This window comes from Lathyrus oleraceus, chromosome 6 (genome assembly GCF_024323335.1).
Source record: "Lathyrus oleraceus cultivar Zhongwan6 chromosome 6, CAAS_Psat_ZW6_1.0, whole genome shotgun sequence".
NCBI lineage: Eukaryota > Viridiplantae > Streptophyta > Magnoliopsida > Fabales > Fabaceae > Lathyrus > Lathyrus oleraceus.
Window position 1 is genome coordinate 343337392 of NC_066584.1, and position 17971 is coordinate 343355362.

The following is a 17971-nucleotide window of genomic DNA, read 5'->3' on the forward strand; positions in this document are numbered from 1 at the left end:
GGTGGTTAGAGCGTTTGATGGCTCTAAGAGGGTTGTGTTTGGGGAAGTTGAGCTCCCTATGAAGATTGGGCCCGAGGTGTTCAAGTCTGTGTTCTATGTCATAGACATTCAGCCGGCATACAGTTGCTTGTTGGGTCGACCATGGATACACGCTGCTGGGGCAGTAACTTCGACTTTACACCAGAAGTTAAAGTATATCTAGGACGGGTAGGTCGTAACAGTTTGTGGGGAGGAGGATATTTTTGTCATCCAGTTGTCATCATTCAAATATGTCGAAATGGACGGTGAAATATTTGAGACACCATGTCAGGAGTTTGAAACCGTCAAGGTGGAGAATTCCATTTTTGCTGGGAAAGAGAAGAAGCCATCCATTGCTTCTTACAAACAGGCCGTGGAGGTGGTGGGAAGTGGAGAAGCCCCAGGTTGGGGAAGAATGATAGACATTGCGGCGAAAGAGGACAGGTTTGGGATTGGCTATCAGTCGGGCCAAGGCTCGTCTGGGCAGAATAGAGGTCGTCATCAACCGTTCACGTTCACTAGTGCTGGAATGCTAGATCCAGATCGCGTCTGTATGGTGGGTGAAGAGACTAACAGTGACTGCAAGCTCGACTCGTGGATAAAACCGTGCATACCAGGGATGGAGATCCAGAACTGGAAGGCCGAAAATATCATCACTGTCACTCTGCGTGAAGAGTAATATTTCTGTTTTTTAATTCTGTTTGCATGAAAGCCATACGTGTTGCCCGAAACGTAATGGTTCATTGTAAGGGCCACCTCATGTGTTTCATTTTGCAATATTTACATCATTAATAAACGGAAGTTTTTACATTAAAAGCGGTGTTCCCTGTTTTTCATTTATTTTTGCAGTTAATAAAAATAAAATAAAAATGGCAATGGTTATTTTCATTTTCCTTCCTTTTAATTTGTCTCGTTCCAGCTCTAAAGCAATGCATGAATCAACATTCATGCAGATGCGATCATTCTCTAGATCTCATTGATAACAATTCTGTTACACCTCCATATGACTTCGACAACCCGATTTATCATGCCGAAGAAGAAGGCGAAGAAGATTGTGAACTGCCGGAGGAGTTAGCCAGGTTGTTGAAGCAAGAGGAGAAGGTGATTCAACCGCACAAGGAGCAAGTTGAGGTTGTCAATCTGAGCACCGAGGAGGACAGAAAGGAAGTGAAAATTGGGGCCGCTTTGGAGGTGAATGTCAAGAGCAGAATGGTAGCACTATTAAGAGAGTATGTTGATATCTTCGTCTGGTCTTATCAAGATATGCCAGGGTTGGATACCGATATTGTTGTACACAAGTTGCCATTGAGAGAAGATTGTCCTCTAGTGAAGCAGAAGTTGCGCAGAACTCGACCCAAGATGGCCATGAAAATCAAAGAGGAGGTGCAGAAGCAGTTGGATGCTGGTTTCCTAGCTGTCACTAATTATCCGCCTTGGGTCGCGAACATTGTGCCGGTACCGAAGAAGGATGGAAAGGTGAGGATGTGTGTGGACTACCGGGATTTGAATAGAGCTAGCCCGAAGGATGATTTCCCATTACCTCACATCGATGTGTTGGTAGATAATACAACTCAATTCTCGGTGTTTTCCTTCATGGATGGCTTTTCTGGCTATAATCAGATTAAAATGTCGCCAGATGATATGGAGAAAACGACGTTCATCACATTCGGTCTCAAGAACGCCGGTGCCACGTATCAAAGAGCTATGGTGACTTTGTTTCATGATATGATTCAACATGAGATCGAATGCTATGTTGATGACATGATAGCGAAGTCCCAAACGGAAGAGGGGCATTTGGTAGACTTGGCCAAGTTGTTTGACCGGTTGAGACAATTCAAATTGAGGTTGAATCCGAACAAGTGCACTTTCGGAGTGCGGTCCGGTAAGTTGCTGGGGTTTATTGTAAGTGAAAAGGGAATCGAGGTTGATCCTGCTAAAGTAAAAGCGATACAAGAAATGCCTGAACCGAGAGCAGAAAAGGAGGTTCATGGTTTCTTAGGTAGATTGAACTACATTTCGCGGTTCATATCTCATCTAACAGCCACGTGTGAACCCATATTCAAGTTGTTGAGAAAAGATCAAACGGTCAGGTGGAATGATGATTGCCAAGCGGCATTTGAAAAAATAAAAGAATATTTGCAGGAGCCTCCGATTCTGATGCCTCCTGTGGAAGGGCGGCCGTTAATCCTGTACTTGACAGTCCTCGAGGGGTCTATGGGGTGTGTACTGGGGCAGCATGATGAGTCTGGTCGAAAAGAGCATGCAATCTACTACCTTAGAAAAAAGTTTACCGACTGTGAAACAAGATATTCACTGCTCGAGAAAACTTGTTGTGCTTTGGCATGGGCTGCTCGCCGACTGAGACAGTATATGCTGGTTCATACCACTTTGTTGATTTCCAAGATGGATCCGATCAAGTATATATTTGAGAAGCCAGCATTGACCGAACGGGTTGCGAGATGGCAAATGATTTTGACTGAATATGATATCCAGTACACTTCCCAAAAAGTAATAAAGGGAAGTGTATTGTCTTATTACCTCACCCAACAACCCATTGAGGATTATCAACCGATGAAATTTGAGTTCCCTGATGAGGACATCATGTTTCTCAAATCGAAAGATTGTGAGGAACCGATCCCGGAGGAGGGGCCTGACCCTGAGTCCGAATGGATTCTGATGTTTGATGGGGGCGTTAACGTGAATGGTAGTGGAGTTGGTGTTGTTTTGGTTACGCCGAAGGGATCCCACCTTCCTTTTGCTGCCCGGCTAACATTTGAATGCACCAATAATGTGGCTGAATACGAAGCTTGTATCTTGGGTGTCGAAGAGGCGATTGATTTGCGAATCAAGAACCTTGTTATCTATGGAGATTCAGCTTTGGTTGTGAACTAGGTTAACGGGAAATGGCTTACGCATCAATCTCACTTAATTCCATATCGGGATTATACGAGGAGATTGTTGACGTTCTTCACCAAGGTGGAACTACCACCATGTGCCGAGAGAAGAAAATCCTTTAGCACATGCTTTGGCTACTCTGGCCGCTTCGATCAAAGTGCAGTGGTGGAATCAATTTCCTATTGTTGAGGTGGGATGGCTGGATAGACCGGCTTATGTGTTTGTTATCGAAATCGTGCCTGATGATGAAAAGCCGTGGTATTATGACATCAAGCGTTATCTGGAGACCTAAGAGTATCCCGAGGGAGCATCTAAAAAGGACCGAAAGACTCTGAGGAGGTTGGCCATGGCGTTCTTGTAGGTGTTTAATTGGCTGCATTGTATGGTAAAACACTAGCTGGATTCTAATGTCTTGACTGATGTCATGACATGTTGTGGAGATGTTTGTTTGACTGCATTGTATGTTATAATATCTAGATGTACTCTGATGTCTTGGCTGATGTCATGACATTCTGAGTAGTGTACTCCAGGATTAGCTAATACAGGATTTATTGAAGGTCAAACTGGATGTTATGACATTCATCCCTGTCAACAGATACTGAGGAATAGAACAAGTGATGTTCTACTATAACTCAGTATTTATTGTCAGTCTGCTTATCAAGAGGATAACAGACCTGATGTAAGTCTCTATGAATGAATGTCAAAATTGGATGTTTTGACATTTATTAATGTACGCTGATACTGAAGCATGGACAGATTGATTCTGTACAGTACATCAAATTGTACAGTCTGTTTTCAGGAAAAACAGACTTAGCATATGGTTAGTGACTTGAATGTCAAACTGATTGTTGTGACATTCATTCTTGACAGCGTATGCTATATTGTAGGTTGTTTAGTTTTTCTGTTTCAGCATTTTTCTCAGCCTATTCTTCAGGGATTCAACAGCTGCGAGAAAATCCAGGAAACCAACAACCAAGCTACATTTAATGAACCTAACAAATAGCCTATTTGTTAGTAACCTAGATGTGGAATTTAGGGGAACTCGCGTAACCTTAAATTCAGGAGAATACAAGTACAAGGCCCAAGTGCTGCAATATAAAAGGATGGCAATCCTTCATTCAGGACTGGGGATTTTAGGCGTGAAGATTTAGTGTGTTCATCATACTTCACTGCTGTATTTTTGTGAGTCTTGTATTAGACATATCTTGTAAGCCAAGCTATTATCACGTAGATGATTGCATTGGTATAGGGTGTTCATTGAGTTGTAAGTGTTGTGTCACTCTAAGCTTTTAAGCGTGAGTGCTGTGTATCTTGATTAAAGCTGTCAAGCACAATCAAGAGTTGTTTGAAGTGTGACTTCATAATTGTCTTTAATATTGATTAAAGGTAGTAATCACTGAGGTGATCGAGGGGGAGTGAGTAGGAACTCTGATCTTAGTGTAAGATTGAAATTGCATTGGGTAGGGATTAAGTGAAGAGTTGTAAACGGGGGAGTTTAGCTCTGAATTAATACTACTAATAGTGGATTTCCTCCCTGGCTTGGTAGCCCCCAGACGTAGGTCATGTTGGACTTAACTGGGTAAACAATTACTTGTGTTATTTACTGCACTTACTTTTAAGTTCTGCATAATTCTTGTCTGTGCAGAATTTGATGTCATAACAACCCGTGTGACATTGAAAGTCTGATAACTAGAATTTCAATTGGCATCAGAGCAGGCACCCTGCCTGTTAATTTCTGGCTGAGATCTAGGGAAGTTACTTTCTAGTACCATGGACAAGGATATAGGACACTCAAATAGACCACCCATGCTGGATGGTTCTAACTATGATCACCGGAAGCCTCGTATGATAACCTTCTTAAGGTCTCTAGATAGAAAAGTCTGGAGAGCTGTCAACAAAGGATGGGAACATCCAACGAAGACAGGTGAAGATGGAGGCAGTGTGTAGATTCCTGAAGAAGAGTGGGACAAGGAGCAAGAGACATTAGCCCTTGGAAATTTTAAGGCCTTGAATGCATTGTTCAATGGAATCAGTAAGAACATCTTCAAACTGGTGCACCATTGTGAGCTGGCTAAGGAAGTGTGGGATACCCTCAAGGTAACTCATGAAGGTACCTCCAAGGTGAAGATGTCTAAACTTCAGATGCTGACCACCAAGTTTGAAAATCTGAGGATGAAAGAGGATGAGACTATTCATGACTTTCACATGAATATTCTTGAGATTGCAAACACCTCTGGTGGCTTAGGGGAGAAAATGGTTGAAGAGAAACTTGTAAGAAAGATTCTCAGGTCATTACCTAAGAGATTTTCCATGAAGGTCACTGCAATAGAAGAGGCTCAAGATATCTGCAAGATGAAGGTGGATGAGCTCATTGGTTCTCTCCAAACCTTTGAAATGGGCTTGTGTGAGAATGCTGAAAAGTAGAACAAAAGCGTAGCTTTGTATCAAATACTGAAGAGGAGTCAGAAGCAGGATATACTGGAGGTGATGAAAGCATATCAGAAGCCATAGCCATGCTTGGGAGACAGTTCAACAAGTTCGTGAAGAAGATTGATCAAAGAGGTAGACCTAATGTCAAGAACATCTCTTCTGACATCAGGAAAAGATCAACTTCTGAAGAAAAGTTCAACCAAGGCAAGGGAATCCAGTGTCATGGTTGTGAAGGTTATGGACACATTAGAGCTGAATGCCCTACTTACCTCAAGATGCAAAAGAAGGGGCTAGCTATCACATGGTCTGAGGGAGATTCTGAAAGTGAATCTGGAGGAGAATCTGCTAAACATATCACTGCACTAACGAGTGTTTGTGCCACTGATGATAACTCAAGTGCAGATGAACTGACCTTTGATGAACTTGCTACAGCTTATAAGAAGTTATGTGTCACCAGTGCAGAAGTGCGTGTACAAGGAGAAAAGCAGAAGAAGCTCATCAAGGAGCTGGAAGATGAGAGACAAAAGCATCTGACAATCATAGAGGGTCTAAATGGTGAGATAACCCTGCTGACCTACAAGCTGGATCAAATGACTAAATCCATCAGAATGTTGAATAAAGGAACTGACACCTTGGAAGAGATCCTAAAGGTGGGACAGAAGTCTGGAACCATATCTGGTTTAGGCTTTGTGAAAAAATCCTCAGCTGAACTCAAACGCCCAAAGGCTAAAGTTCAGAAATTCAAGCGAAGGTCACATCCAATGTCTCAACATCAGGGAACCAGGATGAATAATCATCAGAAGAGGAAATTCCAGAAATGGAGATGTCACCACTGTGGTAGGCTTGGCCATATAAAAGCCTTCTGCTACAGGCTTCATGGTTACCCTAACCAAGCCCCTCATGTCAGGCCTAAGCATAAGACATATAGGCACTATGTCCCCATCAAGAAGCGACAATGGTATGCTAGGTTAGCTCAGACAGCTCTAAGGGCATCTACCAGAGAAGACTGGTACTTTGACAGTGGCTGTTCAAGACATATGACTGGTATGGAGAATATATTGGTGGATATACAACCTCACACTACCATGTGACCTTTGGTGATGGTGCTAAAGGAAAAATAAAAAGGTGTGGGTAAGCTAGACTGCTCTGGAGTCCCAGAACTGAACAATGTATTGTTAGTAAAAGGACTGACGACCAACCTCATCAGCATAAGCCAGCTATGTGATCAAGGATACTATGTTCAGTTCACTAAGGAGCTATGTGTTGTGACAAATGGAGATAATCAAGAAGTTATGAGAGGATCCAGATCCAAAGATAACTGTTATCTGTGGGAACCTAAGCTCTCAAACTTTTCCACAATGTGCTCCTCTGCCAAAGAAGAACAGGAGGTGAAGCTGTGGCATAGACGCCTTGGTCATCTACACTTAAGGGGAATGAAAAAGATCATATCCAAGGAAGCAGTTAGAGGAATCCCAAAGCTGCTTATTGATGAAGGAAGAGTCTGTGGAGAATGCCAGGTGGGAAAGCAAACCATGATGTCTCATCCGAAGCTGGGACATCCTACAACTTCCAGAGTTCTGGAACTGTTGCACATGGACTTAATAGGACTTATGCAGGTTGAAAGTTTGGGTGGAAAGAGATATGCATTTGTGGTGGTTGATGACCATTCCAGATACACTTGGATAAACTTCATCAGAGAGAAGTCAGATACATTTGATGTCTTCAAAGACCTGTGCATCAGACTTCAAAGGGAAAAGGACAGTTGTGTTGTCCGAATTAGGAGTGATCATGGTACGGAGTTCAAAAATTCAAAGTTTGATAAGTTTTGCTCGTCTGAAGGAATAAGTCATGAGTTCTCCTCTCCTATAACTCCTCAGCAGAATGGGATAGTTGAAAGGAAAAATAGAACTATTCAAGAATCTGCCAGAGCTATGATTCATGCAAAGAAGCTCCCTATGCACTTTTGGGCTGAAGCTATGAATACCGCTTGCTATGTTCACAATAGAGTCACCTTGAGAAAAGGAACCTCCTTCACTCTGTATGAAATATGGAAAGGCAGAAAACCCACTGTGAAGTACTTTCATATCTTTGGAAGTAAATGCTACATTCTCACAGATCGTGAACAGAGAAGGAAAATGGATCCCAAAAGTGATGAGGGTATATTCCTAGGATACTCAACTAACAGCAGAGCTTACAGAGTGTTCAACTACAGGACCAATGTCCTGATGGAATCCATAAATGTTATTATGGATGATAAAGAGGAAGGAATCGATGTCATAGAGGATGTTGGAACATTCCTTGATACTACAACAGACATACCAGTCAAGTCTGAAGAAGTACAGGAGACTCCTACTGAATGTGAGGTAGATGCACCCACCAAAATGCCATCTATCAGAATTCAGAAAGACCACCCTAAGGATCTTATCATAGGAGATCCCAATAGTGGTGTGACTACCCGATTAAGGGAAATTAGCTCAAATTCCTGCTTTGTATCCAAGGTTGAACCAAAAAATGTGAAAGAAGCCCTGACTGATGAATATTGGATCAATGCCATGCAAGATGAACTGGAGCAGTTTAAAAGGAATGAAGTATGGGAGCTAGTTCCTCGACCTGAAGGGACTAACATCATTGGTACCAAGTGGATATACAAAAACAAGTCTGATGAGAAAGGAGTAATTACTAGGAATAAAGCAAGACTAGTAGCTCAAGGATATACTCAAGTTGAAGGGGTTGATTTTGATGAGACGTTTGCACCCGTTGCTAGGCTTGAGTCAATCAGATTGTTGTTAGGTGTAACATGCATTCTGAAATTCAAATTGTTCCAAATGGATGTGAAGAGTGCATTCTTAAACGGCTACTTCAATGAAGAAGTCTATGTGGAATAACCAAAAGGGTTCTGTGACCCTAACCAACCTAAACATGTGTACAAGTTGAGGAAAGCCATGTATGGGTTGAAGCAAGCACCTAGAGCTTGGTATGAAAGGTTGACTGAATTTCTGACCTCAAATGGATACAGAAAAGGTGGGATAGATAAGACCTTGTTTGTGAAGGATGAAGATGGCAAAATCATGATTGCTCAAATCTATGTGGATGATATAGTGTTTGGTGGAATGTCAGAGCAAATGGTAAAATATTTTGTTCACCAGATGCAATCTGAGTTTGAAATGAGTCTGGTTGGGGAACTGACTTATTTTCTTGGAATGCAAGTCAACCAAATAGAGGATTCTATGTTTCTCTCCCAAAGAAAGTATGCCAAAAACATAGTTAAGAAGTTTGGTATGGATAATGCTAGGCACAAGAGAACTCCTGCACCTACTCATCTAAAGTTAACCAAAGATGATGGAGGGCCCAGTGTCGATCAATGTTTGTATAGAAGCATGATAGGTAGTCTTCTATACCTAACTGCAAGTAGACCTGACATTTCCTATGCAATTGGAGTGTGTGCTAGATACCAAGAAGAGCCCAAAGTGAGCCACGTGAATCAAGTCAGGAGGATTCTCAAGTACATCAATGGGACTTGTGATTATGGGATGCTGTACTCACATGGTTCTGAGCCTGTCCTATCTGGGTACTGTGATGCTGACTGGGCTGGGAGTGCTGATGACAGAAAAAGCACATTAGGAGGATGTTTCTTCTTGGGAAACAATCTCATATCATGGTTCAGCAAGAAGCAGAATTGTGTATCTCTGTCCACTGCAGAGGCTGAATACATAGCAGCTGGAAGCAGTTGTTCCCAACTAGTTTGGATGAAACAGATGCTCACTGAGTACAATGTCTCTCAAAATGTCATGACATTGTTCTGTGATAATCTCAGTGCCATCAATATTTCCAAGAATCCCATCCAACACAGCAGGACCAAACATATTGACATTAGACATCACTTCATCAGAGATCTAGTGGAAGACAAAGTGATTACCTTGGAACATGTAGCCACTAAACTCCAACTGGGTGACATATTTACAAAGGCTCTGAATGCTACTCAGTTTGAAAACTTAAGCGGCAAACTGGGAATATGTCTCTCTGAGAACTTATAGCAACCAATGATGTTTGGGATGTATTGTTTAATATCTCTGCCTATTAAACAATTGGAAGTGTGCTCTGATTGGTCAACAGATCATAGCTATGTCACTTGCAACAAGTGTGACAACAAGAGGTTAAGGAGATATCCTAACTTGAGGCAGCCTATGCACCTGCAGGTGTTCAAGGACAATGTTCATGCCGGAGTGGTTCTGGATGTCAGACACAAAGTCATGGCATCTGATATGGTGGTACCTACTGTAAAGCAAGAGTGTGACTACTTGATCAAAACTGTGAAACAAGATCAAGTGGGTGTTGACTTGGTTGAAACTATGAAGTAAAACCAAGACTGTAATTCTGTCATGTTTGTGTAATTCTGTTTATTTTATGTGGATCTGTAATTTGAAGTGTTGCTTTGGCAACATTTTTGACAAAAAGGGCGAGTAACAGGTGATACCCCAGGACAACAGATTGTTTTGTTAAAACAGATATTCGTGACAGATTCAAGATCCCCTACTATGCAGCTGATGTTCCACTTCTATGAGAGTGAGTAAGTGTATGTGTGTTGCAATTAGAAGTTTTTATTTAACTTCTGTATGTGTGCTGCTATGTGAAGTTTTTATTTAACTTCCATGTGTGTGAGTGTGCTGCCACTCTGAGTGTATTAGCTAGGTTAATTTCCTGCTAGATGTGAGATTTCCGCTGCTATGGACTCTGTTGTGAGACCAAAGTGTTTTAGCCAAAAATTTGCCAAAGGGGGAGTTTGTAGGTGTTTAATTGGCTGCATTGTATGGTAAAACACTAGCTGGATTCTAATGTCTTGACTGATGTCATGACATGTTGTGGAGATGTTTGTTTGACTGCATTGTATGTTAGAATATCTAGTTGTACTCTGATGTCTTGGCTGATGTCATGACATTCTGAGTAGTGTACTGCAGGATTAGCTAATACAAGATTTATTGAATGTCAAACTGGATGTTATGACATTCATACCTGTCAGCAGATACTGAGGAATAGAATAGGTGATGTTCTACTATAACTCAGTATTTATTGTCAGTCTGCTTATCAAGAGGATAACAGACCTGATGTAAGTCTCTATGAATGAATGTCAAAATTGGATGTTTTGACATTTATTAATGTACACTGATACTGAAGCCTGGATAGATTGATTTTGTACAGTACAGCAAATTGTACAGTCTGTTTTCAGGAAAAACAGACTTAGCATATGGTTAGTGACTTGAATGTCAAACTGATTGTTGTGACATTCATTCCTGACAGCGTACGCTATATTGTAGGTTGTTTAGTTTTTCTGTTTCATCATTTTTCTCAGGCTATTCTTCAGGGATTCAACAGCTGAGAGAAAATCCAGGAAACCAACAACCAAGCTACATTTAATGAACCTAACAAATAGCCTATTTGTTACTAACCTAGATGTGGAATTTAGGGGAACTCGCGTGACCTTAAATTCAGGAGAATACAAGTACAAGGCCCAAGTGCTGCAATATAAAAGGATGGCAATCCTTCATTCAGGACTGGGGATTTTAGGCGTGAAGATTTAGTGTGTTCATCATATTTCACTGCTGTATTTTTGTGAGTCTTGTATTAGACATATCTTGTAAGCCAAGCTATTATCTCGTAGATGATTACATTGGTATAGGGTGTTCATTGAATTGTAACTGTTGTGTCACTCTAAGCTTTTAAGCGTGAGTGTTGTGTATCTTGATTAAAGTTGTCAAGCACAATCAAGAGTTATTTGAAGTGTGACTTCATAGTTGTCTTTAATATTGATTAAAGGTAGTAATCACTGAGGTGATTGAGGGGGAGTGAGTAGGAACTCTGATCTTAGTGTAAGATTGAAATTGCATTGGGTAGGGATTAAGTGAAGAGTTGTAAACGGGGGAGTTTAGCTCTGAATTAATACTACTAATAGTGGATTTCCTCCCTGGCTTGGTAGCCCCCAGACGTAGGTCATGTTGGACTGAACTGGGTAAGCAATTACTTGTGTTATTTACTGCACTTACTTTTAAGTTCTGCATAATTCTTGTCTGTGCAGAATTGGATGTCATAACAACCCGTGTGACATCGAAAGTCTGATAACTAGAATTTCAGTTCTATCTGAATAAAGATGGGGTTTTGTACAAGAGGAATTTTGATTGGGTTTTGCTCAGATGTGTCGATGACAAAGAAACAAGCCAATTGATGAAAGAAGTGCACGAGGGGTCGTTTGGTACCCATGCCAGTGGGAATGCGATGGTGAAAAAGTTGTTAAGGGCTGGATATTATTGGATGACAATTGAGGCCCAGTGTTTCAACTTTGTGCGGAAATGTCATAAATGCCAAATTTATGCTGACAAGGTGCACGTGCCTCCAAATCCATTGAGTTTGATGTCGTCTCCGTGGCCGTTTGCTATGTGGGGCATTGATATGGTCGGAAAGATCGAACCTACGACTTCGAATGGGCACCGCTTCATATTAGTGGCTATCGATTATTTCACCAAGTGGGTGGAAGCGGCGTCTTATGCAAACGTGACAAAACAGGTTGTTGCCAGGTTCCTGAAAAGAGACATCATTTGCAGATATGGGGTTCCCGAAAGAATCATTACGGATAATGGTTCTAATCTCAACAACAAGATGATGGCAGAATTGTGCTGGGAGTTCAAGATCGAGCATCACAATTCTTCTCCTTATCGTCCGAAGATGAATGGGGCGGTCGAGGCGGCTAATAAGAATATTAAGAAGATCATGCAGAAAATGGTCGTGACCTATAAGGATTGGCACGAGATGTTGCCGTTTGCATTGCATGGGTATCGAACCTCAATGCGTACGTCTACTGGGGCAACGCCTTTCTCGCTTGTGTATGGGATGGAAGCGGTGCTACCAGTTGAGGTCTAGATTCCGTCATTGAGAGTCCTGATGGATGTGAAATTGGAAGAGGCTGAATGGGTAAGGACTCGGTATGAAGAGTTCAGCCTGATTGAGGAAAAGAGGCTGGCAGCCATTTATCATGGGCAATTGTATCAGCAGCGAATGAAGCGTGCTTTTGACCGAAAGGTGCGACCTCGTGTGTACCATGTGGGAGATATGGTGTTGAAAAGGATCCTTCCTCCTCAGAACGATCGTCGGGGCAAGTGGACACCCAATTATGAAGGTCCATTCGTGGTCAAGAAGGTTTTCTCTAGCGGAGCCTTCTTGTTGACGACTATGGATGGTGAGAATTTTCCATCCCCTGTAAATGCGGACGCAGTTAAAAAATACTTCGTATAAAAGACCCGCTGGACGGAAAGAATAAAATAGTCCAGGCAAAAATGGGCATCCCAACGAACCAGAAAAGAATGAAAAAAGGTTCGGGCAAAAATTAGGGATAAAAAGAAAAAAACTGTACACCCAGCAAGTCGAAAACCCTACAAGGGAGGCTTGGGCAAAAAAGGGTATCCCGGTGGACTGAAAAACCGAAAGGGCGATCCAGGTAAAAGAGGGAATGAAACAAACAACTGCGTCTAGCATGGTCATTTGTACTTTGGTTAAGACACATGGATAATCTGAAAGCGGAGATCGATCGGAAGCGTCTTGTTTCGGAAGGCAGAAAGTGCGGAGAGTCTTGAGGACATATGGGTTGTAACCGGGTTGGAACTCGATGAGATCATGGGTTCCCATTGCCATTAGGATAGATTTTCCTTTTGTGTGCAATTACCTCTTTTTAGAGATTGCTTCCTGTGTATTACTCAGTTACGAGCCACCTTTTTCAATCAATAAAATGCATATTCAGTCAAATAATTTTGTTTTTGTTTTCATTACCGCTTTGATTGCAAAAACATCCGTTTATTTTGATAAAGAATCTTTGCATTTTCAGACATAGGGGTCCCTTCCAATGCATGTTTATAGGATTGAAAACTTGAAATCTTATTCGGAAGGTTGAGTGACCTGGGTGTTGAAATTTTGGCACGCCTGGGGCACGTTTTATCTAACGATCTCTTTTGCAGGTGTTGTTGGTTTATTTTCACTCACTTGCAGGTTGTGGTATGAAGCGTTCATTTTTGACAAAATATTCCTTTGGGGTCCAATCAGGGACAAGGAGTTAAGGAATGGTGTAAAGACGGCGAAAGAATTGCGACAATCCTAGCGGGTTAATCAAGAAGACTCTTCAAAGTCTGAAGAAGTGAAAATTGACATTATGGTTAGATGGTGAATGCCAGTGTTCGACGAGTCGACAGGTGTTCCGTGTCAAATATTCCGTATCTCCCCAGCGGGTTCGAGGTCGGTGTTTCCTCGGCAGCCAGGCCTGAAGTTTGCTGTTTCCCCAAGCAGGGTTGAGATTGTTATTTCCCCGGCAGGTCTGAAGGTTGTCGTTCCCCCGGCAGGGGTGTGCGTTGGTAGTTTTTCCCCAGTGAAGTCCCCAAGCGGATCGAGTTCAGTGGAGGTCATCCCCATTAAGGGTTCCTCTTTCCTCAGCAGAGCTGCTCGTGTCGTCCCCTGAGGGGGATATTTTTTATGCATTCATCATTTAGAGAAGCATAGCATATTGCATAATTAATTGCGTAGTATTTCCATGGTTATGGAGCATTACGCTGTAAGGTTCATGCATCGGCATTGCAAGCATAAACTAGTATCGAGCCGTGGTTACCGTTTGAGAATTGGTTTAGCTGGTTGGTGAAGATGTTACTCTGACGAGTTTGGCATCGTGATTTTGAATCCACAGTATTCCCTAGTAGTGCGATATTGGGGGAAAAAATTTCCGTCGTTCGGAGAGGGAAGTTAAGATTGAAGAACGTTACATGATCAATGTGGAGATTGGGGTCCATCAGGAGAAAAGGAGACGCAGAGTGTCTTCTGGAGAACGGGGTTCATTGTTTGGAAGTAAAATCAAAGAAGTTTTTGGGGGTTCAAGAAAAGCAAAAATAATAATAATAATAATAATAATAACAAAGAGAAAATCCCCAGCAGAAGTGTCATTCAGGCCAACTTTCCGGTATTCAGACCGATGTGGCATTCAGGCCAGATTTTCCGATGTTCAGATCGAATGAGGTTCCGACATTCAGGTCGATGCAACTTGTGGCATTCAGGCCAGTTTTCCGGTATTCAGACCGAAGTGGCATTCAGGCCAGTTTTCCGGTATTCAGACCGAAGTGGCATTCAGGCCAATTTTTTTCCCAATGTTCAGACCGAAGTGGCATTCAGGCCAGTCTCTCGGTGTTCAGAATGATATTAATAATCTCATATCTTCCGATGCTCAGATCGAAGTCATTTTCCAGTATTCAGACTGATGAGCGGCATTCAGGCCATGGTTATTTCTGTGCTACCATTTATTTTGGTATCCAGGTTAACATTCTTTTTCGGTATTCAGACCGACTCTCACCGTACCAGACGGATTTTCCTTTCAAGACCACCTCTTTGCCGATTCTGACAGGCATTGTTACTTCACTTCACTTCAGTGTGAAATTCCCAGTGGTGCGCAAATTATTCGTTTGTTCTTTGTATTCAACCACTCTTCACCCTGATCATCTGGAAAGCCGAGGCTGTTCATATCGACAGGTTCACAGTGGATTGAATAGGGGCAGCTGTAACACCTCAAAATTTTCCCTCCTCTTCTTGAGACTAGTTTGACACATTGCATTTTATATTTTAGGGCATTAGGCATTTAATTTTGCATCTCATTTGAAATGAGAAGGTCATCCTCCAAGGTCTTTTTAAAAGATGGAGAAGTTACATGATTCAAGCCTGAGGGTCTCTATGAATTGATGATAAACCATCTGAGCGCATGGGCTTTAGTTAGGGTTTCTTGATTCTTCAAAGGTCTTGAGTATCATCTTGTTTGCAAGGATATATTACCATCATCATGGTTGCATCAGCATCAAGGGTTTCATAGTTCATTCTCAAGTTCCTTTGGATTAGGGTTGTGACCTCTGGTCAACCCTAATCAATGCAATTCTTCCAACCAGGGCTTCTCAAAGAGATGAGGTATTTTCTTGGGATGAGGATCAAATGATTGTTATGAAGAGCTTACATGAGCTAGGGTTTCATTTTGAAGCAATTTCACCAAGTGGTAGGGGCTCAAGCTGATCAGGACATTTCAAGGTCATCTGAGGACCAAAAAGTCAACTGTGCAGTCAACTGAGGGCTATGAGGTGGGTAAATGAGTTGAGACACCTCAATCATGTTCAAAAGAGGTCCATTCTTCGTTCTAAACATCCATCTTGAAGATTCAAAGGTCATGGCAAAAGTTACCAAAAATGGAAAGTGACCTATAATTCTAAGTTTCCAAATTTGGCAAGTTTTTGGTCCACTTTCAACTTGACTTTTCAATATCAGAGATGTTTCAAATGGATTTTTGGTGAACCAGAAAGTTGTAGATCTTTGTCTCCCCTTTCCAAAAAGTCCTAATTCATGTCCATATAATGAATGGTTGAGGAGTTATGGTCATTTGATCACAAGGTGTGCATGGAAATTCAAAATGGCATAACTTTTGTTACAATGCTTCAAATTGGTTCATTGTTTTTGCAAAATGCTTCTCATGTTCAAGGCATCTCAATTTGACATCATTTGACTCAATTGTGCAAGAGGAATCATGGCCAAAATATTCATTATTTCACACTTGCCTTAAGGATGATACCATGCCACAAATCAAAATTCACAAGGAATCAAGGCAAAGTTTCAATTCAGCATGCTCCATAGACCATATTTGAGTGAATTGAAAGCCTTGCATGGGAAACTATACGTGCATTATGGCCATGAAGTGTCATTATTCATTTTTTGCAATTGGTTTAATAATTCACTAATCATGTTTAGTGAAGGTCTAATTTTGTTTTCAGCATCATAAACATGAAGTATAAATACCAAAACCCTAGCCATAACCACCATAACTAACATTTCAGATCTGAAAATCAAGAACTCTCTCAACTTTCTCTCTCTTCGATTTTCCATTTTCTCCACATAATTCTCAAATCTCTTTGCATATTCTGGTTCCTGGTGCTTCATTGAGGAAGATTCAGCCATTGATTGGAGCAATTCAACCAGATTTCGAGCAGTTCAAGCACAATCCATGTTGATGGATTTTGGAAATTGAGATGAATTCAGAAGGTTTCAAGCATTGCTTCTTGCATAAAGCTTCAAGACAAGGGTAGAGGAGATGATCTAGAGCATGTGAGCTTGTGAGAGCACGATTTCAGAAGCTTCCATTTCAAGGTGACCAAATTTTCGTTCTCTTATTTTGCTGATTTAAGGATATGGAAATGTAGATCTTGATGCATAGGTCATGTACATGTGTTTAGATTTTGAAATGGTTGAGAATTGAGGTTGTAGTGATGAATAAAAGTTTAGATCTAGGATTTTATTCTCTTCGATTTGCAAAGTACGTGAGGAATTAGGATAATCTAAGATCATATTTGGAATCTACATTGAAGGACGAGTCGTTTGGTATAGGATTTGTCAAATTCTGCAAATTTGCACGGCGGAGCCACCGCCTAGTTCGCCGGAGAAGACGACTGGAGCGGAGCTCCGGCGTCTTTGTATTTTCTAGGGTTTGGCTGAGTTGGCTCCATGTCATGCATTGCGTGGAGGTTTGGTTGGCTAGGATCGCTTTGACTGGCCACGCGTGAGCGCTGAAAGCTGAGTGTGCATGCTGAGTCATAAATGAAGCACTGCGTTTTGATGCTTTAAACGTGAGCCATTGATTTAGATAGCGCGCCATATCCAACGGTTCAGGATTTTCCAAATTTTATTTGAATTAATTGTTTCCCTCCAATTTTCCATGTTATTCCATTTATTTTTCTCATTTTAGGAAAATCATAAAAAATACAAAAATGGTCCAAATGAACTCTAATTTTTTTCCCTAGTTTTGTATGAATGTCTACATTTTTCTGGTATTATTTTCATGAATTGTTGATGACTGGATATGTATTTTTGAAATTTTGAATGAACATTGTGCTAATTTGATATGTTGCATTCAATGCTTTGTGAAATCCTCATTTTTGAGCCATTGGATCCAATTTTTTGTATGATTAACATTCACACATGATGTGAATTATTGGTCACTGGTTTGGATTTTTTATCATATGTTATCATCATTTTTGATACATAGAGAATAGTGTGACAATTTGTGTCACATTTTTGACATTGAATTGTTGCATTTTTGTTCATATATCATTTGAACCTTTCTGGATTTGATCTTTTGCATATTGCTTTTTCATGACATGAGGAACTTGTATGAAAAATTTCAAGGTCATTGCATGCATTTCTGATTTGATGTGAATTTTCTAAGTTGGAAGATCATTTTATGCACATTTTTTGTCCTTGCATTACATTGATCATTTGAGATACTTGCTTATTGATTTGATGCTGGTCCTTTTGAGGACATTTTGTGGATTGTTTGAATGTGCATTGTGTAAAATATTGGGTTCTGTTTTGGTCATTTGATTTGGTTTTGAATCTAGTCTTTGCACTAGTGTTTTGTACATAAACTAACTTTGTCTTTTGTTTCAGGTTTGGACATTTAGCATTGATGGTTGATTTGTTCTCACTTGTGAGATGCAAATGCAATTGAGTACTAACCTATGTTTGTGTTGTAGGGTTTCAATTGATATGGTGAACTCATGAGCTCATTTGAGTGCCAAGGCAC

General features: G+C 41.1%; 1 protein-coding gene across 1 annotated transcript in view; it reads left to right on the top strand.

The window, feature by feature from the left end:
* Positions 1-277: 277 nt before the first annotated feature.
* The window catches only part of LOC127095562 (uncharacterized), a 32727-nt gene continuing 15033 nt past the window's right edge, over positions 278-17971 (top strand). The window contains exon 1 of the mRNA XM_051034236.1: positions 278-462. Within this exon, the coding sequence (XP_050890193.1) occupies positions 278-462 (185 nt within the window). The remainder of the gene's footprint in view (positions 463-17971) is intronic.